The sequence below is a fragment of the Antennarius striatus genome, chromosome 11 (assembly GCF_040054535.1).
Source record: "Antennarius striatus isolate MH-2024 chromosome 11, ASM4005453v1, whole genome shotgun sequence".
NCBI lineage: Eukaryota > Metazoa > Chordata > Actinopteri > Lophiiformes > Antennariidae > Antennarius > Antennarius striatus.
Window position 1 is genome coordinate 13,600,333 of NC_090786.1, and position 23,972 is coordinate 13,624,304.

At 41.7% G+C, this 23,972-nt stretch overlaps 1 protein-coding gene across 2 annotated transcripts; it reads left to right on the plus strand.

Moving 5' to 3' along the window:
• Positions 1 to 657: 657 nt before the first annotated feature.
• LOC137603302 (vinculin-like) lies at positions 658 to 23,898 on the plus strand. 2 transcript variants are annotated; one of them, XM_068326569.1, is made up of 22 exons: positions 658 to 1,041; positions 6,852 to 6,922; positions 7,857 to 8,007; positions 8,991 to 9,099; positions 10,578 to 10,700; positions 11,378 to 11,538; positions 13,317 to 13,407; positions 13,496 to 13,643; positions 13,735 to 13,888; positions 14,144 to 14,319; positions 15,223 to 15,413; positions 16,035 to 16,234; positions 16,465 to 16,593; positions 16,697 to 16,846; positions 16,951 to 17,059; positions 17,204 to 17,506; positions 17,598 to 17,722; positions 17,916 to 18,101; positions 19,164 to 19,340; positions 20,297 to 20,500; positions 20,578 to 20,682; positions 21,459 to 23,898. In XM_068326569.1, exons 1-22 carry the CDS (start codon positions 874 to 876, stop codon positions 21,603 to 21,605), a joined length of 3,378 nt encoding a protein of 1,125 aa, XP_068182670.1. In that variant the 5' UTR covers positions 658 to 873; the 3' UTR covers positions 21,606 to 23,898. The 2 variants fall into 2 exon arrangements, with proteins under 2 accessions (XP_068182670.1, XP_068182671.1); XM_068326570.1 differs by lacking the exon at positions 19,164 to 19,340.
• The last annotated feature ends 74 nt before the right edge of the window (positions 23,899 to 23,972 follow it).

Below are 23,972 nucleotides of genomic sequence, written 5' to 3' on the forward strand. Positions count from 1 at the left end.
GGTGCAGAGAGGATCTGTAAGTGTGTGTGTGTGTGTGTGTGTCTGCAGGAGAGACTCCTTTTCTCAGCCACAGCCAGCAGCAGCAAGCTGAATCCTCTGTCTTTATTTAGACCTGGACATTCAGGCCCGGAGACGTGAACTCCTGACCCACCTACTAAATGAACATAGATCATATGTCGAAAGCTTTATGAAAAACACCACCAGGTTTCTTCAAAAATACCTGTGTGGTTCCTCATGCATCCATCTCCAGTGATGTGACAGCCCTGTACTCTATATAGGCTCCAAACACGTTTACAGCCCCTCCTAGATGTTAACCTCCTTCCAGATCTACTCTAATATCTTATCATAATGTCTTCCCATCAAGTTACCCCAGCACTTTCCTTTTTGGGACCACTGACATGCATGACGTCATTTATGAAGCTCTCTCTCTCACACACACACACACACACACACACACACACACACACACACACACACACACACACACACACACACACACACGAGTATATCCATGATCTGTGTGTGTGTGTGTATGATGTGTGCATGTGCGTGGGGGGGGGGGGCGTCAGTGCTCAGCAGCACCAACCCGCTTGGCAGCTGTATTCCCTCCCTGCGACTGGGCGGAGGGCGGTGATTCCTTCTGTCACGATTCGGGTCGCCCCCCACCGGAGGACACCGACTGTCTGAGTCCAGCCTTTACCAGGGTGCCTACCACACCGGGAGGGGAGAAGGGGAGACGGTTTGGTCCCAGGGCTGGACGGAGAACTCAGGATTAGTCCTCCTACTGGTGTCGGTGACGGACGGAGGAGAGAGAGAAGGGATCCTCAACCAGCCGCCTTTCTCCTGTCAGGGCTGCGGTAAAAGTGATCCACCATGCCGGTGTTTCATACCAAGACAATCGAGAGTATCCTGGAGCCGGTGGCTCAGCAGATCTCTCACCTGGTCATCATGCATGAGGAGGGGGAGGTGGACGGGAAAGCCATCCCGGACCTCACGGTGCCGGTGGCCGCGGTGCAGGCGGCAGTCAGCAACCTTGTGCGGGTGAGTTGTCATCCAGGCTTGGATTCGCTACAACACAACGTGAAAGTCCCGCATCCGGTCACATTTACCACCAAAAACTTCCAAAAAAAACCCGCTCGGCGGCAACGTGGTGCAAGGGTTATATCTATAGCCTTTATTCAGTCAGTGTCATGAATCAGAAGAGCAGAGTCGTCTGCACTGCTCAGATTGATATGTGGAAACCCTATCTTGATCTTTGATGGCCATTAAAATGAGACCTGCCACGGTTCACCTGCTCCCGCTGGTGTCTCTGTGCGCCTCGGAGCGCGTCATGGCGCACGCAGCACAGCCACCCCACCAGAGACCAACATCAACCCGCTCCACCAACAAATGAAGTTTGTAGGACTGAAGAAACGAGTGGTGATTGAATGAGCAGATTTTACCGCTAATACCCCCCCCCCCTTTCTCTCCCTCCCTTGCGTACCCAGAGGTAAAGTCTCATCTTCATTAGACTGAGTCAATTATTGCAGAATTTCTAGTTTGTAGAGCAGTGGATCTAAGAAACTCAAACCATTCATTCTAATATCACCCACAGAGAATATGTTCCTTGGTATTTATCAGACTTCCATCTCTTCCCTTCATCTCATAACTTCCTTTTTATTCCAAACTTCTGCAGTCACTCACCAAACCTTTCCCCATTCCACCTCCTCTATGGAAGCAGAGCTCACTCAGCCTCTGGTATGCTGTGTATGCACTGACTAGAAAAATCAATGCGGGCCACATCATTAAAGCTCCTGAGGGCTTTTTGTTTTTTGATGATGCTCGTGTGAGATAGATTCACTCACTCATAGGACATCAGCCACAGACAAAAGGGAACTCAAATGTTTATGCGTTAATCATCAACTCCGATAGCGAGGAAAGAAGCTGTCTGCATGTTAATTTGAGCCAGAGTGTATCAGAGTGTGGAAGGTCACACTCGAAGGAGCAAACTTGATTACAATGTCACAGAAACTGATGCTTCAGTTTGTGTGGCAGAACTGCAGAGCTGTCAACGCTCTGCAAACAGGCCTCCACTGTGTTCTGTTGTGTCTTTGTGTTTGTAAGTTGTTCACCAGGACTGTGTTTTAGGTTAGATAATGGTAGAGAATATAATTATTGACTGGAAGGGATCAACTCTCTGGCTGGAGTTACATGAACAGCATCAAATGTTGGGTCAATGTGTTTTATGATATTATACTCACATTCCTCATTAAGTGTAGGGCTCCATCAGGAGGACTGCAAGGAGGAAAAATGGGTTTGGTTTAAACGATTATTTAAGCAGTCATTCATATGTATTCACACTAGTTTAACTTTTGCACACAAATAATTTGTGTATACTTCCATATATAATGCACTGTATGTTTGCGTTATTATTATTATTATTGCTGTTGTTGTTACTGTTATTATTATTATTATTGTTGTTGTTATTATTATTATTGTGTGTTTTGGTAGATAATTACTAAACCAACTCAGAAGTTTAAAAAGGACATTTCATCCAGACACACACACTTTGAGTGTGATCTGTCCATTCCAACAGTTTCAGAGTGATGTGGATGTGGTTGTCACACTGCAGTAGATAGTTTTGATTAACCTCTCATTAACTGATAATGAAAAGGGCTTTGCAGTTGTGTGTCTGAGTGAAAAATCCCCTTTAAATGAGAAAAGCTCTTGATATTCCATTGCTAATAGGGACACTTCTCAAGGCGTCTCTTTCTCTGCCTGTCTTTGTTGATCTATTCAGTGGATCCATCCAGACATTGAGCAGAAGGAGGCTAATAGCAGCCTCAGGCACGTCACTAGGTCTCAGATGGTTGTGATGCGAGGCTACAGAGAGTGATGAGCACTAACAACACGGTGACATTGAAAGGGTGTCAGACAGACAGTATGTTGTTAGGATGGAGAAACTTTAGTGCAACCATTCTAAACCAGCAGCCCCCAGCATCGGGCCACAGAGGCAGTTTTCTTTCATGGGTGCTGGACTTCACATATAAAAAATGCACAGTTTCAATTTTGGGTTATGTTTGAATATCACCAAACCCTCCATAGCACACCACCAAAAGTATGAGATAAATATATTCTGCCACTGTTACATATCTGTGTTGGATGGGTTGAAGTGAAACTCTTGTTTTTCCTCTCTGGTGACACTCCCTGCTTTGATATAAGGAGAATGAATAGAAAATTGTGACATACACATCTTCAGTTCTCTCAGCTCCCATATTTTTGTAATTTTCACTATTTCAGTGTTGGTGTGTAAAATTAATTAAATACCTTCATATGTGGTTGAAGAATAAATGATGAGTGTTGATGCTGTCGATCACTGGAGTGGAGGGAGAGGCTAGAAGTGAGTGTCAAGAAGGTGCTGAATGAGCTCACAGCGGGGGCTCTTGAACAGACTCTTGTAAAATCAGCACTTGAGTGGTTGCTGGGCAGATAAACTTAATTGGATGTAAAGGACACCAAAAGCTCAAATACACTGACTTCTGACAGCATACGCTTTATTTTAGAAGGCTTATTCACATGAGATATAAAACAGTATACAGCTACATGCCATCATTACCACAAGAGTCCCACTGCACACTGATACAATTACACTGTTAGCCCCATCCAGGGTGAACTGGCTGTGGGGGGCACTTCAAATCTAGGTCACTTAGACATTGAGATACACACAAGATGGTGTCTCTCAATCCGAATGAACACATGGGCTGACGCCGATTGGGCTAAAGATCTGAAGGATCTGGCTGCTGTAGTTTGCTGAAAGCGTGAGCTTGCTGGAGTCGCACCGATGACAGAGCTGCCTCAGCAGAGTTTGTGAAGTATCTGCTCCTGAAGGAGTCAACATAGATCTTGGGTATGTCTGGGGGAGGGGGTGGAAGGAATAAATAGATTTACTGTTGAGTGGAGTAACCGCACCCTGTAAGAACACAGCAGACAGGGGAGGAGAGATGAGTGAGGACTGTCACTGTGAAGCGGGGGTGATGCCTCTGAGTGGGGAGGGACAGGGAGCAGAGGAGGAACAGCCACTTTCAGTCAGATGACAGAAGTCTCAGAGAGAGGGAAAGTGTGTCTGACTCTGCCTAGGCTCATCACCCCCCCACCCCCTCCAACCCCACCTCCCCACCAACTGTTGTCAACCTGCTCCTGCATGTAAATACGAGCCGTGTCTTCTCATTGGCAGAGCCTGGGTGGATTTCCGGCTGTGTGTCCACCCAACCCCTCGCCTTCTCAGTATTTCTTAAATCTGTAATAGATTTTTTCTTTCTTATATAGAGTTCCTGTTTCATTTATTTTAACACGGTCCAGCTCCTGTCGTTGGTTTTGTGGCCTGCAGCAAAAGCAGGTGGATGTTTTAATGATAATATCTCACACAAACAACAGGTTACCGTAAAACAATATACCGGTACACTTCTCTGAGATACGAGAAGGGATTTTTAGCGTTAGCATTCATCTGATGACTCAACCCCAACTCCAAAGATATGGTACTGTTGCTTCATGTCTTCTAGATGAATAAATATGTCACTGTTGGAAAACAATGCAGCTGTAAAAATTCAAGGTTTTAGTTTATCTAATGTGTAGGATACTTAACTTACTCTCTCAAGAAAATAGTTATTGTTGTGAATTTTTATTACTGTACTTAAATATTTAGGGTCCTAGTAATAGTGATTGTAAGCTTTACTTGTCTTAAATGTTTCACTTTAATGATTCACTGATTAACATGAACAATCATTTTAGAGGTATCACTTTTTTTTTTAGAAAAGCAGACAATAGAAAGGGGAAAGAAGCAAGACAGATGAGGGTCACGCTGGAACTCTGAACTGTAGATGTTGTAGTTATGTTGTCACTGTCGTTGAAAACCATAAGTACAGTAGTTTGACTTTTACCTTGATTACTAAAAAAGTTATTGACAGACTGTGAAGATATTACCTGGAGAGTTACAGCAGGGCTGAAAAGAGAACGCTGGACCCACAACACTGGATCTAAGCAAGGTCTGATTTAACCTGATGGGACTTTTGTGCTGAGGCAGTGTTCATGCTACACAATGACAGACACATTACACCTTGTTTGTCTAGCGCACCACTTATCTGTTCATTAATTATGTATTGTATAATCAATACCAAGCATTGCTGTTTACAGGAAACTCTTGAACTCTCTGAGCAGTCACCTGATGTGACTCGGTACATTCTCTCAGGGGGTGCTCTGCTTGTCAAGCTGCATTCCCCACATGTAAGAGTTGGGAATCTCACTGCGTTCTATAAACAAGGGAAATCAAAACACATTGAAGCCTCCAGATAATGTAATCATATGCATTTTGATGTCTTTGTAGTATTTGTGATAATTCATTACTTTATTTTCCTCTTTGCCCTCTGAAGATTTAGTGTTTGAGGTTTGATTGGCCTCTTCTTAGTAAGAGATGTTTTATAATGCACACATTAGTGAAACAAAAATCCAAATTTTTGTTTCTGTGGTTTGAAGCTGGTGACATCCCGTGATTCTGAGGCTAAAATTTGCTGTAGAACTCCCCAGCTGTGGAATGACCTGCTGGAGGAACTCTTCATTGCTAAAAGTCACTGAAAGACTCATGTTTATCCAAAGGCTTTCCTATGACTTACGTTTTTCAGGTCTTCGTATAATTTTAACTGGATGAGGCTGTATTTCTGATGTCATATCAAGTCTTGAAGTGCTCATTTTAATTATTTATTTTAAAATGTTTCCTTGTAATTTACTTGTAGGGTTTAGTCATTCATGGTTTTAGTTTCATTCCTCTTTTATTCCTCATGATGATCTGTTTTATTCTTCTATTTATGTATATTTTACACGCTTGGTATATTATAAAGCACTGTAACAATAATAATAATAATAGTAATAATAATAATAATAATAATAATGCGATGCACTGGCGGCACATCCGGAGTCTCCTCTCCTCTCGTGGGGTAGACTATTGCAATCCCAGTGATCCGAGAAAGCCGAAGAAACAGCTCAGGAAAAGGAACCCTAATGGCTGTTCCATCAGTTGTGTGAGTGTGTGTCAGGGTGAAATATGGTTGTAGCGTGAGGGATAGGAAGAGCTGTATTGGTCTGGGTGAAAAGGATGGCCCTGCTTGAATGGCTGCTTCAGCAATAGGTGAATGAATGTTTGTGGGAATGGGTGAATCTGTAAAAACCTGCACTTGGAATACCTGCACTGTTGACACAAGTCCAAAATACAAGTTCACAACTATGACATTTTTTTTTTTTTTTGTATGTGGAGCGAAAATTTTAGTAATCGTTGGTTGAACATAATTTTAGAGCATGAAAATAGAGTTTTGGATCACATTCAGACAGAAAACATGGTGGGGGACAGATGGAGGAGAAAGTCAAGTAGCTTTTATTGGAAAATCAATGCACAGAGTCATGACTGTCAGGTTCAGTTTGCTCAGTAAAATGAAAATGCATTTAGCTTTCCTGACTGTTGAATATCATTTGTGCTTGATTTAATTTGAAGGAAAAACATTTTTTGGATATAGACTGATGACTAAATGAAATCAGCACTAAACACCTCCAGGACATGGACACATATAGATTCTTGCACTTGAGAGTTAGGTCAAGTTAGGTCAAGAGTTTTTCACTGCAACCTGCCTTGTGCAGAAAAACAGGTGGCCGAGTCGACCAAGCTGTTCCCCCTTACAGCGCTAAAGATATGATACGCATGCATGGTTCAAATAGGTATGATATACACCCATTCACCCTTTAAACTATTAATAGTACACACTTGAACATTATTTCCTGTCTTCTTGTGGTTATTGATAATATAACTGGTGCATCCATGTGTGCTACAGGTGGGGAAGGAGACAGTTCAAACCACAGAGGACCAGGTGATGAAGAGAGACATGCCTCCTGCATTCATTAAGTAAGTCTGCTTCTGCACTGCCCTCCTTTACTCTCGCACCCACAGCCCCTCACGAAAATACAGAATCCAAATTATGGATATGAACCACTTCATCTCACCACACAGAGAACTTGTTCAAAAGAGGATTTTAATGTCAGGAAATGTGGCTGCGTTCCCAGTTGCAACAAAGAGCCACTTCTGAGACCACGACCGGTCGACTGCATCCAGCATCCAAGCCTCTGTAAGGCTGCTTGTCATTTTCCGGCTTGCATTTAAAGGGCTGACTCGAGTCCTGTTTACTGGCCGAGACTCAGCTACTCAGTAGTTCCATGACTCGAACATCAATGCCTGTGTGTGTTGCGTTTTTACTTATGTTTGTGTGATTTTCTTTACTTTCATTGAATGTTTGACCTTTTTCTGATCAGATACACTCTCACACACACAGGGAATTACACCATAAATCGTACTCACAAGGCTTAGAAGGGAGGCGTGTGAGAATGTGAACTAGTCTAAATATAGACGAAACAGCAGCCATCGATACCCTGACCAAGGGGGTCAGAAAGAGGAGGGACTTAGCTTTATTCAAGTGCTATTAAAATCCATCACTTTCTCTAAGTTGAACTTATTATTGATCATCAAAAACCCACAAAAGAATACTTATTTTGTGAAATGTTACTGCAAACAAACTGATTTACAGATTGACCTACGAGGACATAAAGGATTTTTTTTGTTCTTTTAATAGAGGCGAACACACTTGTGCCTTGTAACAGCCTTGTCATCATCAGTTGATAGCAGGGGAGCAGCTTCATTAACTAAGCAGCAAATGGTTTTCTTTGATAGATGTGAGATTAGCAAGGCACTTAACCAATTATTGGTCGATGTATTTTCTCTATTGAATCCCTACAGCTCATTTTAGCCTGACTCGTTTTAACCTAACCTGACTCTGTTTTCTCAGAGTGGAGAACTCCTGTTCGAAGCTCATCCAGGCGTCTCAGATGCTAAAGGCTGATCCATACTCTGTTCCCGCACGAGATTACCTGATCGATGGATCCAGAGGGATACTGTCGGGAACGTCTGACCTGCTCCTGACGTTTGATGAGGCTGAGGTGTGTGTGTGTGTGTATGTGTGTGTATTTCTGTTTTCCTATTGAAATGTATGTGTGTGACCTATGAATCCCTTTTACTTCAGAGGTGTGGTATCTTTCACGGAAGTAAAGCTTTATATAGAAGAACTGAGGAAGGAGGAACTCAGCTTCGACTCCGTAATGGAGTCTCAAATGCATCCTGATCTAATAAGTGAGATCAAATGACTTTACTCTGTCATAACTCAGGGTGTGTGTGTGTGTGTGTGTGTGTGTGTGTGTGTGTGTGTGTGTGTGTGTGTGTGTGTGTGTGTGTGTGTGTGTGTGTGTGTGTGTGTGTGTGTGTGTGTGTGTGTGTGTGTGTGTGTGTGTGTGTGTGTGTGTGTGTGTGTGTGTGTGTTTTCTATTAAGTTAGGACAGGATCAACAGTAGTTAGTGTAAGGTTTGGGTCAGGCATTCAGTTGTAATCTCTCTGAGTAGGGAAAGTGTTAATGCAGTGAAGGTCTCTGCAAGGTATTTGTGTTTCTGAACGTGTGTGTGTGTGTGTGTGTGTGTGTGTGTGTGTGTGTGCGCGCGTGCGTGCATGTGTGTGTGTGTGTGTGTGTATTGGATGTTTGATGGCAGCACCATAAATGGAGTCACACTGAACACATGATGATGCTCACCATGTCTCATCACTAGCCTCATTTTAAAAAAGCCTTCTCTCAGTCACAAGATGTACATCATAAGACAGTACAGCACACACACGCACACACACACGCACGCACGCACGCACACACGCACACACACACGCACACACACACACACACACACACACACACACACACACACACACACACACACACACACACAAAGACAGCCCAAAGAACAACAGAGAAACTTCAATGTTGTGTTAAAAAAAAAGTTTGTGTAAGCAGTTAATTTGTTGTTTTTTTTAAATCACAAATATCATCTATGTTTCACTCGGTGTTCATTCCACATCTGTTTTTTTTCTGTGCCTGCCTCAGGTCCGTAAAATAATCCGTGTGTGCAAAGGTATCCTGGAGTACCTGGCGGTGGCTGAGGTGGTAGAGACCATGGAGGACCTCATCACTTACACCAAGAACCTTGGACCAGGTCAGCAGGAGACATCGTTCTTTGTTTCTTTCTTTCTTTCTTTCTTTCTTTCTTTCTTTCTTTCTTTCTTTCTTTCTTTCTTATGATCAACTCATTTTTGCAAACTTCCTGATATAATGCACTAATTTTTAAATTGTATTTCCTTTCATTTATTGGTTTTTAGTGTTTTTGAAGCACTTTAGTTCTTTCATCTAATGAACAATTGTAAAATGTTCTGAATGTGATTGAAGTTTTGTGCAAAAAAATCTTCTTCTTCTTCTGAAGCACTGTAGTGCTTTCATCTAATGTAAAATTGTAAAATGTTTGAATGCGATTACAGTGTTTTTGCAAAAATGAAAAATCTTTCTTTCTTTGTCTTTTTTCTTTTTTACTTTCTGTCCGTCTGTCCATCTGCCTGTCAAGACTATAATTCACCTCCAGGTGAACTTTGTTAAGCAAACACGTGGTCGATATTTACATCAACAAAAGTATATTTGAAGTGACACAACTGTATTGTTGGATGTTTAAAACAATAAAATAGCTACAATTTGATGTTTACAACATTGTTTATGATATCTCAATGAAGCTAAACTTCACCAATCCAAGATAAATGATTTTAAACTAGTCTGTACGAGAAGGCAAATTTCCCATAAAGCTGAACATTATCTCCCAAAATTATATTCCTGCTAACACGCCATGCCTATATTTAAATTCTTTCACAATGAAAAGATCCACATGTAGTCTTAATCTTTCTAGCAATTAATAATGAACTGACCAATTTGCAAAAAAAATAATTACTTTGTTACAGCTTTATATCTTAAGTTTACATAAATCCTACTAATCTCAAAAGTCAATTGATCTGGAGTCCTCAGAACGACTGGCTAAGTTAAAACTCTGCCTTGGTGATTACTGGGGTCTTAATATTTGACACCAGCAGGAATACCTCAGATGCTTAGTAGCATTTGGTATTGATGAAACTGATACTTTGTTTGTTCCTAGATTGTCCCCACAACCTGAACCTCGCATTTGATCTTGGTCTACTATGTCTGTGTTAAAACAACTGTCATGATAAAAAAGTAATTTACCAAACACTCCTTTGACAAAAAGATGCAGTGATTCAGGATCAGAGGTTTTTCTCTGGCAGGAGAGCGGAACAAGAAACAGGCTATTTATCATCTAAGGCAAAAGGTCAGTTGTGTTGTCAGTGCACGGTGGCATAATGAGCCAGTGGAAAACTGATGCCAAGGTTTTCCCACACTTGACTGATGCTTTCATTGTACGAGATCAGTCGCTCGTGAGGTAATGATCTATTTGGATGTGTTGGAAACACTCACTGGGAGAAGATACTCAATGGTACAATGATTGTTGGAGCATAGATAAAACTGTGTGATGCCCAACACAAGCTTCCAACTCCAGTCTCCTGCTGGATGGCCTGAGTTTGATAACCCGCAACTTTCACAGCACTACCAGTTCTCTCCTCCTTTCCTTCATTTCCTCAGGGATGACCAAAATGTCAAAGATGATTGATGAGAGGCAGCAGGAGCTGACTCACCAGGAGCACAGACAGATGCTGGTCAACTCCATGAACACTGTCAAGGAGCTGCTTCCTGTTCTGATATCCGGTGTGTATGCACGACTGTGTGTGGGCTAACTACATTGCAGGTCACTGAGCATTCATTAGTTGTTATAGCAACGCTGATAATTAAAGTCATTAGACGCTGGGGAGGTGGGTCTGACTGCATGTCATTCATGCTGCATAGTTCAACAGTGAAGAAGAGGATGCCTGAGAGACTGTGTTAGAAAGCATGTAAATGTCAACATGTTTGGAACAATACTTATTGCCAGGTCTCTCTGTTGGAGTTCCATCGTATCCACAGTTTTCATCTTCATGGACAGCTTTACTTTCTTTATTTCCTTCTTTGATTTATTTAATACAGAGACAGGATAAAATAAGCACATCCCATTTTGGTTAAGACACATTTTGTGCTGTAGGATCTAGCTGCTTTCAGTGAAAAAGCTCTGTCCTAAATTGTCCAGCATAGGGTGACAATGTTAACAACTAGCTCGTGAAAATATAATATATTGGACTTTATTGCCAGACTTCACCTCTAATTAACGTTCGCATTGCTTTAGTCTTCCAGTTGTGTAAATCAGCCACATCTCCTAGATGTCAGCTAACAGAAAACTACCTCTAACTGACCTGAACTAATCAGTATTTCTTCTGTTTTTGCAATAAATGATAGTTAGAACTGATGAATCTTTATTCTCTTATAATTTCTAATCTTAAATACGTCCTCAGCTGTAAAGATTTTTGTCACAACCAAGAGTAGTAAAGGTGCTGGCATCGAAGAGGCAGAGAGGAACAGAAGGTTCACCTTTGAGAAGATGAGCACCGAAATCAATGAAATCATAAGAGTTCTGCAGCTCACCACGTGGGATGAAGACGCCTGGGCTAACAAGGTATAACCTGTGTTGCACATTTGACATCTCATCTCATACCTTGAACGCCCCAAGAGCAACTAAAATCAATCACTTTTGCTTGCATACACATAGCCACTCACACATCCCTCTATTTTGCAGAGAGCATCTCCAGAAAAATTCAGTCTTTGCTTTCTGTATCCACTTTTCTTTTTGCTCGGTAGTATAACTCCTGGTTTTTTCTTTTTCTTTCTTTACCTTCCTCCTCCATTCTTTTCCTCCCTGTAGAAGGTAAGCCTGTTTCTCTCCCCCTCTGCAGTCTCTAGCATGTGTATGTGTGTGCGAGAGAGAGATGAAGGAGAGACATGTCCTCATGCTTATACATCTGTCATGCTGGTACTAAAGAGTAAATGTATCATGTGTTTTAATTCACTGACCGTCAGCTAATGTAAGGATGTTGAATACACTTACATCATCACTTTATGGTTAGATGTGCATCTGTTTGTCTCCAGAGGTCAATTTGAGTCAAATGGCCTCAAACAGAAAGTTATTTACGTATATCTGCTAAATAACTTGTTAACAGTTACTGTTGTCAGTGGTGGGACTGTGATAAATCTGTCAGCAGCACATAAAGATGTTTTTTTGGACAAAATATCAGAAATGTTTTTGGCACATCAGACTGACCCTGTGCCATGAGTTCACGAACTGGTAAGGTTCTGTTTGACCAGTCTAACCTATATAATCCTGCATGTTTCTCAGCGCAGAGCTACCTCAGACAAAGATCTGTCTGTCTGTGTTTGTGTGTGTTTGCCGTGGACATGCCGCATATTCTGTGTGTAAACAGTGCTGACCACTTACTGGCAGTGGGTGGTGGAACCACTGAAACACAATAACCCTCCTCTTAAAACATGAATTATAGAAGTAAGCTGGTTGGTGTCCAGACCAATCCATAATAGATGGGCTCTAGTGAATGGTTCCACTTAAGCTATTGGTTGTTCTCTGAGCTGGGAAAAGGCTTTTATTCCTTTGCTTTTGATTCTTCTGTAGGTCCCATTTAACAAATCAATAGAAAGTAAGGGCTAGTGTTGTCTTTACAATGTTTTAGAATGTATGCATAGTCAGTCAACAATTTACTACTGCTTTATAGGTTAGATTATTATAATAAACAAAAAAAATGACGTCCAGGTTGCCTACAAAGAAATAGTCAAATTTGGCTGTGCAATTACTGACTAACCTTTCGGTAAATGTTATATATTCTGATAAAACACAAAAGTAATGATAAAGATTACACCACAAATTTTGGGGATGATTCCTTTCAAAAACAATCTGTTATTTATGTACAGGTACATGATGTCACAGTAGGCAGACGTTACTGCAGGTAAATCCACTGAGTGGCAGCATTGCCATTCACCTTGACTATGGGAAAAACACAACTCTTGAAGGGGAAAGAGCTGTCATGTGATTGTGCAGAAAGATCACCTGCATCTTTTCACATACCGTCTAAAGCCAAAGACAAGAAGAAAGTGCATTGTGTCGTCACAGTACTGATCCAAGCTAAATCCTGACATATCATAAATGTGAAAGTTTGACACCAGCACTGCAAATTAAGTTAAGACTTCACAGTCTGTGATCGATTTTTAAATCTTATTCCATATAAAAGTACTTATAATATATTTATTATATAATACTTACGTCATCGGTACCAAAGATTGCAGACTGAAACAGTCAAGATGTGATGGATATGTACTGTATTGGTAAGTATAAAGAATAAAGAGATAGACTAATAATAGACACAATGTTGTGTTTTGTCCTGCTCACAGGATATGGAGGCCTTGAAGAGATCTCTGGCTTTGATTGAGTCAAAGATGGCACTAGCTAAAGGATGGCTCAAAGACCCTCATGGACAACCAGGTAACAGGATTCTCTCTGCTTGATGAACCAATCAGACTTTTTTGAGTGTTTCCTATTGTGTGATCCTGTGGTGTTTCCTCATTCCCAGGAGACCCTGGTGAGGTCGCTCTACGAGTCATTCTGGACGAAGCTGGCAAGGTTGGAGAGCTGTGTGCTGGGAAGGAGAGGAAAGACATACTGGCTACTGCGAAAGCTCTGGGACAAATGACAGACCAGATTGCAGATTTAAGAGTCAGGTACTGTGGCTGTGCGAGAGAAGAGTTAAACAGTAAATGTAGTGTATTTTGTCTTCATGTGTCAGCTGTGAGTCTTCTTCTGTAATGACAGAGGCCAGGGTCCGACCCCAGGGTGTGTGCAGCGTGCAGCCCAGTGCTCACAGGGCTTAGATTTGTTATTTGGCAAAGTGGACAGTGCTGCTCGCAGATTGGAGGCTCTAATCAATGCCAAGCAAGCCATTGCCAGAAGGCTGGATGCTGCACAGGTCAGATAAAACATTAATAGCTCAGTAATCTAAATTAACCCTCTCCCTAAGAATTTGTGCTTCCCCTCTAAATTGTATTCATCCTGTTTCTGTCAATATTGTTAAGCTACTGTGGATAAGAGGAACAATTTGATGATATGATTCACTTAAATATTTAGAAATCTTTTCTTATCCTTAATACTGTGTTACAGCTGCATAGGTATAATCTTCCTGTTTAATCAGATAAGCTAAACCAGATGCATGCATATTTTTTAGGCCTGGCTGGCAGATCCAAATGGAGGTCCTGAAGGGGAGGAGAACATCAGAGCGCTACTAGCAGAAGCCAAACGCATCGCTGATCTGTGCGAAGACCCCAAAGAAAGAGACGACATCCTGCGCTCCATCAATGAGATCGCAGGCCTCACTGCCAGACTTGTGGAGCTGCGTAAACAGTATGCTGTCCCACCTTTAGCACATGCATGATCACTGATGCCCTTCAGTACCTTATGTAATTCTTAGACGCTCTTTTTATAGGCTCAAACTACAACCTCTTGCTGCCAATAGATGGTATAAATTGCCTGCCTGGAAAATTTGTTGTTGCCTTTCAACCCTTGGCATGGGCATCAGTCCTACAATAAGGTTTATAACTGTTTGAATATGAGGTGATGGGGTCATGGTATGCATGTGGAGGGTCAGTGAGCATTTGAAGAGCGAACTTTGGTAAACTTTGGAGGAAAATACCACCAGTTAAAGGTTATTGGTATGTTTGTTTTAGATATGATTTAGTCTGTTTGCAAGGTGGTTTAATTTAGACATGATGCATTACTAAATTTACATTAATTCAGTGAATCATGGAAGGATGACTCCACTTCAGCTGCATGTACTGACCATAAATGGAAAGAAGAGATAAACAGAAGGAATTATCTGTTATCCAAATCCATAAAGGAAGAGATCTGAACTTTTAAAGGAGAATGATGTGACTGTGCAAGGACACAAGAACATTCTTAGGATCATATTTTTTTTATGCCTTGGAAAAATTTTGCATTGATGGGTATTTATTTATATTTAAATGACATGCGTAAATAATGTTGTACTGTTCTGGCTTTAGATTTATCAATTATAACTAAACTACTATAAACATTTCCATCACTAAGTATTGTCCTGAGCTAGAACCTGTCACCTGATGTTGATCCAAGTCCTGTCTGGTAACAGAAACCATTTATCTTTCGTTTGGGTGGTATTTCCCTCTGGTGTGGCATCTAAGAGGGATCTGACTTTAAGCATGTGATGGGTGTGAATCCTGCATATATTGGCTGAACTCTACACCTCATATCATCCGGATGTTACTGTCCCAGGGGTAAAGGTGACAGCCCAGAGGCCCGAGCGTTGGCAAAACAGATTGGAGCAGCATTGCTGACCCTGCAGTCCAAAACCAACCGGGCCGTGGCCAACATGAGACCATCCAAACCTGCCGTCACCTTGGAGGGCAAGATGGAGCAGGCCCTCCGCTGGGTGAACAACCCTGGAGTGGATGACAGAGGAATAGGTGAGCGGAACAGGAGAAAACAGTGTATTTGTTTGGCTCAAAAATAAATCCTTCCTTGTGAGCTGAATATGGTGTAGGAGGAAACGGCAAAATTAGTGTCCATTACTGAAGTGTCTGAATTACGGTAGAAATAGATGACTGTGCCATTGGCCACACTGAGGTATCCTGCATGAACCGTTGAATGAACAACTTTACTTATGCAGTCGCTTGGGTGGTATTTTACTGTATTTAATGCTATGAATGATGCCTATTTTGATGTTCCTGTTTTCGTCATTTTGTTGTTTCATTTTTTTGTCACATGCTTCCCTTTGGGGGCAGAATGTGAGATACTGCAGTGGAACACAGGTACCTCCCTACTTCATGCTTTCATAGAAGACATAAAAAAAACCCATCAAAATAAATCATGTCATCATCGGGTCGGCATGTACAAAAAATGGCATATCTTACTGATGACATATGAGACCATTTTTATTGCCATGTATTATTTATGCTCCAAATAAGGGCATGTAAGTGTTGTGGTTCTTCATTTAGACATGGATCAATCGTGTTATTTATCTAAGGACTGCAGAGATATTGGGTATCCAGATGAGATAATCACTTCTGCATTGTGTCTCTCTCCAGGTCAGGCAGCAATCAGGGGAATGGTTGGAGAAGGACGGAGGCTTGCAGGGGGCTTGTTAGGCCCTTATAGACAGGATATGATTGGACGCTGTGATAGAACGGAGGCTCTGACGGCATCTTTGGCTGAAATGGCTGGAAGGGGTGAGGCTGAGGCTCCTCATGCACGAGCCACTGCTGCACAACTGCAGGACAGCCTGAAGGTAATTCAGTGGTGTCATGAATACACACTATTGTCCAAACAGACTTACGCTGTGCAGTCAAACATTACAGAATGATAAATGATAAATCAAAAATTTTCCAAAAATGTCCTGGGGAAGTGTTAGGGATATATGAATACCCAATGTGGAATAATGTGCACGATAACTGTGATTCAAGTATTGGTACACAGCGCCACCCAGCGGACTAACAGGACACTCATTGTCTCTACCAGGACTTGAGGCAGCACATGCAGGGGGTGATGACCCAGGAAGTATCAGATGTTTTCAGTGACACCACCACTCCTATCAAACTGCTGGCTGTAGCTGCAACTGCTCCACCTGATGCCCCCAACAGGGAGGAAGTGAGTAAACAAAGTCTGTCTGGAGGCTCTACACCATCCAGAAGTTATGCTTGTAATAAATTTTAAGTCTAAAATACTGTGCATATGCTGATCTTTGTTTTAGGTGTTTGAGGAGCGCGCAGGAAACTTTGAAGCCCATGCAAGTCGGTTGGGAGCAACTGCAGAGAAGGCGGCTGCAGTGGGGACAGCCAATAAGAGCACAGTAGAAGGCATACATGCTGCTGTGAAACATGCCAGGGACCTCACACCTCAGGCACTGCTAGCATCTGTTTTACTGTCCCTGATTTGCATAACTGCAGACATGAATGACCCTCTTAGCTGGCTTACACAGTCAATGTCCTGTATGTTAATATCCAGGTGACCTCTGCTGCTCGGATCCTGTTAAAGAATCCAGGCAATAAAGCAGCATATGAGCACTTTGATACCATGAAGAACCAGTGGATTGACAATGTGGAAAAACTCACTAGTGAGGGTTTTCTCAACATTTCTTGTGTTACTTAAAATTGTTGACATGGATCAATTCGGCCTGCAACAAATCAATAAACCAAATTATCTTAACCAACAGAAGTTGATGTACAGATTTTAATTTCTTTGCTTGTTTGTCTCTCAGGCCTGGTGGATGAGGCTATCGACACCAGATCTCTGTTAGATGCTTCTGAGGAGGCTATAAAGAAAGACATCGACAAATGCCGAGTTGCCATGGCGAATGTTCAGCCCCAAATGCTTGTTGCCGGGGCAACAAGCATAGCAAGAAGAGCTAATCGGGTCCTATTGGTGGCTAAGAGGGAAGTGGAGAACTCTGAAGATCCGCGGTTCAGAGACACAGTGAAGCACGCATCAGACGTCCTCTCACACACCATCTCCCCCATGGTGATGGACGCTAAGGCAGTGGCTGGGAACATTCAAGATAAAGGTGCGGGACGATGTTGTGCAAATGTTTGTTTGTTTTTGTTTGTTTGTTTGTTTGTTTAACCTTCATTTATTTTACATACTGTCTCCCACAGGTCTGCAAAAAGCCTATTTGGACTCTTGTCTGAGGATCTTGGCTGCAGTCGGGAAAGTCAGAGAAGCCTTCCAACCTCAGGAACCCGATTTCCCTCCTCCACCACCTGACTTGGACCAGCTTCATGTAAGAACAGCCAAACACGTTTAACATATTTAACATAGTTCCTATGATCCTCATTAAGACTTTGAGTGACTCATCACTTCCTTGTACCAACTTGATGCTGCAAAAATACAGGTGGGGCAAAACCAAAAGTCTTCCTGTTTCTTTTTTAAAATATGTTCTTATTCATGTGCACATCTGGGTGCTTTTTCCTCAGGTAAGTGATGAGCAGGCTCCACCCAAGCCCCCCCTGCCAGAGGGTGAGGTGCCCCCGCCTCGACCCCCTCCTCCTGAGGAGAAGGATGAGGAATTCCCAGAGCAGAAAGTTGGAGAGGTGCTAAGTGAGCCCATGATGGTGGCTGCTAGGCAACTGCATGACGAGGCACGCAAGTGGTCCAGCAAGGTCAGTCCACACAAACACACAGAAAAATAAATTCACAGTTTGCATATTAATTCCCTCAACCTGAATTCTTTTTTTTTAAATTAATGATAGAATGAATAAAATTTTGGGTTAATACGTTAGCAGGGTAGTGATGAAATACCCTCATGTGCTCAGTGAATATTCTGAATCAAGTTCTTTCTTAAGTCATGTTGATACTGAAATGCGGAGATCAGTGGGTTGATTAGAATTTCAGAGGGAAACTGCGATCCGACAGAGTCGGCTGCATGCGACGTAGCGGTGCGTACACACTTACATGTGTGATGTAGATGAGAAAAGAGATGATCCAACCTCTCTTCCATCTTTGTATTCTTTCCAGTGTTATTCCTGTTAAGGTCTATGTTCCGTATGTGTGTGTCCAGGTTTTTTGTGGACTGTGTATGTGGACAATTATTTTGTGAAAATAACCATTAAGCACAAACGATGTCCTCTCACTGTCTTTATGAAGCTCTTGACCATCCTCCTCTTTTTAGCCATCTCAGCAGATTTTCCACACCAACTTATATTGACTTAGCTTAACTTGTCTTTGGAAAGTCTGCACAAAATACCTCGTCTAACTCACATTCACGGTGTACGAATAGCTAGACTCAGACTAGACTACTAGGAAGTCGGCCAGGTCAGGTTAAAGTTAGACCTTCTTTGGTTATGTAAATGCTTCACACTCTGCCAACTCAGTCACTGCAAGAGTGGAGTAAAAGCCAGCCCTCCACATCCTACCTTCCCGAACCAGCTTTCTCCTTTGTTCCCATCTTTGCTTGTGTGTGCAGCTTCAACTCCCCTCTCTTTTGCTCCTTTGCAGCGCCTGTAATTCCTCCTCTTCCCACCTGTCTTCTGTTCTTCCATCCAGTGCTCTCATACTGTACTAAATGCCCCCTTTTCCCATCCTCCCTTCCCTCCTGCCATCTCTGGCACCCCCCCTTCTTCTCTACATGCCTCCCTTTTTTTCCTCCTCCTCCCAACCCCTTTGCCTCCCTGCTCCTCCAACAAACAACAACCCCCCTCCCCCCGTGCATCCTACCCATCCAGCCTGAGGATGAGGAGGCAGTAGAGGAGAGAGAGGTAGATGATGAAGATGAGTTTACTGATGGTGAGGATGACTATGAGCCAGAACTGCTGATGATGCCGTCCAACCAGCCTGTCAATCAACCCATTCTGGCAGCTGCCCAGTCTCTCCACCAGGAGGCGCGCAAGTGGTCCAGCAAGGTCTGCGCACGCACATACATATGGGTGCACACACAATCAGATGGGGGTCAGATAGTGACCCCACATTCATATTCACATTGGCGCATGCAAACAAATAAAAGCATCATGCAAGAACACCGTAAAGGAAAAAAAAAGCACCCCTCGACTGTAACTGTCTGCGCAAATGATGAGCTCTGCATCTGCCACTACCATGGAAACCTCCAACCAGCTATGGCTGCTGTTTTTTTTTAATGTTTGATCACACTCAGACATGTTTGACACTCGTTCGTGCTGATGTCGTGTACTAAAGGTCAAGGACTGCTGGAATGGCAAGTTTGTTTGACACCCCACATGGATAAAGTGGTGCTGGCTTCACGCACCCCTCCCTTATTCTCTTCATTAGGTAAAGTGGTTTACAAGAGGAGCCAGAAGCTCTGTCGCACTGTTATCCCTATTGTCAATCACTCATTGCCTGGCCAATCTGCGAAGCCAAGGTTTCCAAAAGACTTCTGGGTGATGTAGTTTTAATGTTAGAATGCTTGCTTGCCTATCTGGTATGGTCACCTGCTGCTGCTTTAGGGTGTGTACTGATCACTGCGGACATCACTTACAGGTACTAACCTCAGGATATGCAAGGAAAAAACCTCAATACTGTTTCCATCCAGAACTATGAATAGAAATTTCAGAATGATAATCAATGATGGATCAGGAACCTGTGTTAACTTGCACAAACACTGCATGCAGCTATTGTCTTTTAAAGTTAGTTTTGCTTTGGTAATTCAAATTATCCATATCTCTAACATCAGAGTTTAACATCACTGTTATCAGCATCCTACATTTATTATTATAGGTACAATCATAGTACCTAAAATAATAAATCATATAACCATGTGGAAAATCATATAACCATGTGGAAAATGGCTTAAATGTTTTTCTCTTCCTGCTCCCTCCTCCACCCCTCTCCTCCCTCTTCCCAGGGTAACGACATCATAGCAGCAGCCAAAAGGATGGCTCTGCTCATGGCAGAAATGTCTCGTCTGGTGCGTGGTGGAAGTGGAAACAAGCGTGCCCTGATCCAGTGTGCAAAGGACATCGCCAAGGCCTCCGATGAGGTGACAAGACTGGCCAAGGAGGTGGCCAAGCAGTGCACTGACAGGCGTATCAGGACAAATCTCCTACAGGCAAGCACAAAAACTAAACTATAAATACTGAAAAATTCTCTATAAAAATATAACTTGTGCATTTTCTCCTTTCTTAGGTGTGTGAACGAATCCCCACCATCAGCACTCAGCTGAAGATCCTCTCTACTGTTAAAGCCACCATGCTGGGACGAACAAACATCAGTGAAGAAGAGTCTGAACAGGTGAACCTAAACAACTGCAAATTTGTATGAATGCACTGATGGGACTTTTTCTCTCTGTGTGTCTCATATAAATACAGCCAATCAGAGTACACAGTAGAACCTCAAGATACCAGTTTAATCCTTTCAATGACTGAGCTCCTAAGCCAAACAATCAAGATAACAAAATAATTTTAACCTGTTCCAGCCTTGTATAAAAGCCTCAATCTCCTCTCAATTTTTTTTTTTTTTTTTTAAATCAACCAATAGACAAGCATACTTTACCTGAGCATAATTAATTGTATATAAGTTATGTAAACAATGATAACGTATGAAAAGAAAAGCAAGTCAGGAGCACACACGAGCTATGTCTTTCTTTCCTCTAAAGAGCACGAGATCTGGTCTCAGCTGATGTATCCATCCGCCAACACGTGGGAAACAATGAGATCTGATCTCAGCTGATGTTGTTTCCATCTGCCAAATAGCGGTGTATACCCGAATGTCGAGCAAAAATATGGATGCAATTGCTGATATATCAAATAAATCTTATGTTAAACAGCTTGTATCTCGAGGTTCTAGTGGATATTGATTCTGTGGATTATTTAAATACTGGTACTAAGTAGAGTATCTTTAGAAGAGAAATGCCATCACATTAAAAAAAAAAAAGGTCGTGACTTGTCTTTGCACAAGTATCTAATAATATAGTTTTCAAGATAGTTATTGAATGCAAGACTTTTACATGACATCTTCCACAAGTGATACATTTGTGTCCCATTTATTTCCATCCAATCCCTGTCCAGGCTACAGAGATGTTGGTCCATAATGCCCAGAATCTGATGCAGTCAGTGAAGGAGACAGTCAGGGAGGCAGAGGCAGCCTCCATCAAGATCCGCACAGACGCAGGATTCACCCTCCGTTGGGTGCGCAAGACTCCTTGGTACCAATAAAGACAAACAGGAAATGACGCTCATGGGACTCTTGACTTTGCGCTAGCACCAGGCATGATTCTGTGGGTGGGCCGAGGTGGCATGGGCCCACCCTACTGCACAGCTTGACCCGCCCAAAATGGCTGGGACAACTGGGAGGATTTTGGTTTTTCTTTATTTAAATCAACATTTAAACACACACTAAAGATTGAAAGTTATTTTTCCTTCTAAAGACAATACCCATTAAGCTACCATGATGTGTCAAGTCCTTTGTTTTGACAGCCCAGGCCCATGTGGAAGTCATTCAGCAGCATAGCCCCAAACCAGGACGGGGTTTTTTGTTTTCTACTGTGGATCATGTAACAGGAAGGTCTGGTAAACTACTGAAACTGTAGACAGACTTAATGGAGATGACACAAAACTGCTCTGAAGCTGTGGACTATTATGGGACAGTATATGTGAATGCACAAATAAGTTTAAGCCACTTGAAACAACACAGAAAAGATTGAAGTAGAGCTGGAAACTCCTGCTTCCCTTATCTCTCTCTCTCTCTCTCTCTCTCTCTTTCTCTCTCTCTCTCTCTCTCTCTCTCTCTTTCTCTCTCTCTCTCTCTCTCTCTCTCTCTCTCTTGCCCTGTCATTAGGTAGTTATTACGTTTTTTCTTAGTTTGTGCAATACACCCCTGTACACCACTTGTAATGATTACAACCTGTCACGGGTAAATATTAACATATCTCTGAATCGAAGTAAAGTTTTAGTATCAGATTTAGAAGGTCTCGTAATAAATAGACTGCCTGGCCACTTTCCAGAGAAGTCAGTTATGATTAAGTGAGTAGTTAGAAACAATCACAAGAAGGTAAACAAAATTGTCATGTAAATAAAAGCCCACTCAAAGTTAAGTTCATGGTTTTGCACATGGAGGTAAATAAGGTAGCGTCCTTCACTGTAGTTCAAGTGTGTTCACCAGGAACCATCAGATGAGCAACTCTTGTTTATTAGAGTGAATTCAACTTTGTTATCAAGCTCTCTTTATCTTTTGAATCATGCAGGATAATCAAATAGTGTTTAATATATATTTTTGGTATGTTGTGTTACAAGAGTTTATCCAAGTCCCAGGTATATATTTTTTGCATGAAGATTTTTCTATTTTCTAAAGGAAAATTGTGACAATAAAAATACTTCTTTTAAAAGAAACTTTTAACTCATTTTTTTCAGTGAGTTTATTATCTATTGTAAATAGTTATTTGTTTTACGATTAAAAATTTACACTTTAAAGACTGTTTGGCACCAGATAGTGGAGCTTTGTTTCTTTAAATAATGCCTGTTCATCATCAGGGCTGCTGTCTGCTTTATTGTGTCATGATTTACAGGTAAATGTTGAAATGAAACAAGTGATTGTATAATTTTTTAAAAATCTGTGATTTTCAATGAATTTGTTGATTGCAATAGAGGTTAATATTTTATAGCTTTTAATTAAACTGTGCAGAAAAGTAACAGCAACTAATTCAGGATCTATTTAGATGTTTTGATCTCCATCAACAAGAGTTACAGGAGTTCCTGTTATTACTGTGATTTAGTTCTTTGTTTGGACTTTTATTTTCACAGAAATCATTGTCTTAACTGAAAATCAAGGTCATTATCAACAAAACACTTTCTTCCTTGATAGCAAAAAGAAATAACTTTCTCCTTTGTTGCTTCTTTTGTGTACTAATCGTGGTTCTTGTTAACAGTTGAACTATTTCTGAATTCTTCAAAACAAAAATGAAAAACCAGAATATCATAAAACAATAATACTCTAATTCAACATTTTGTTTCATAAAAATTTTCTCCATCCATCAGTTCAGTAATTCTGAATGACTCTTTGAACAGGTTTTCTGGACAACCGTGTTGGTCTGAGTGTGTGACATAAAGCTTTGGTGTCACTCATCATTCATAGTAACTCATAAACAATGAGATCAATGAATGCAGTTTCCTTTAACAGTATTGCTTTGAGTTTATGCATATTTAGTATCTAAGAAAATATAATAACATTGAAATTTTGTATGTGTGTGTATGCTTGAAGTCTCTTCACATTACCAGTACTAGAGAGCCTTTCCCACAGTGGTCAGGGAATAGAGCTGTAAACAGTAGCACAGAATGTTGATTGACTTTGAATCTTAGGCCTACAAGGATCACCGATCCCTCACTAGTAGAGTGACAGAATGTGGTTTTGTCTGTGCTTCATGTGTCCATTCACACCCTGAATGTATTCCGATAGCTTCTAATCCTGCCAACACATCTGCTGTGCCTTGGAAGAATAAATGACTATAATGTCTACTGTCTACTTCTTCATTAAGTCACCAAGTGTTATTAGACTCAAAAATCAGTGAATGTTGTGGGGAGAAAGAT

Coding starts and splice junctions, on each gene's coding strand:
- LOC137603302 (XM_068326569.1), top strand. CDS start 874: ATGCCGGTGTTTCATACCAAGACAATCGAGAGTATCCTGGAGCCGGTG. Junction 18,102..19,163: donor CACGCAAGTGGTCCAGCAAG/GTCAGTCCACAC, acceptor CTACCCATCCAG/CCTGAGGATGAGGAGGCAGT. Junction 19,341..20,296: donor CGCGCAAGTGGTCCAGCAAG/GTCTGCGCACGC, acceptor CCCTCTTCCCAG/GGTAACGACATCATAGCAGC.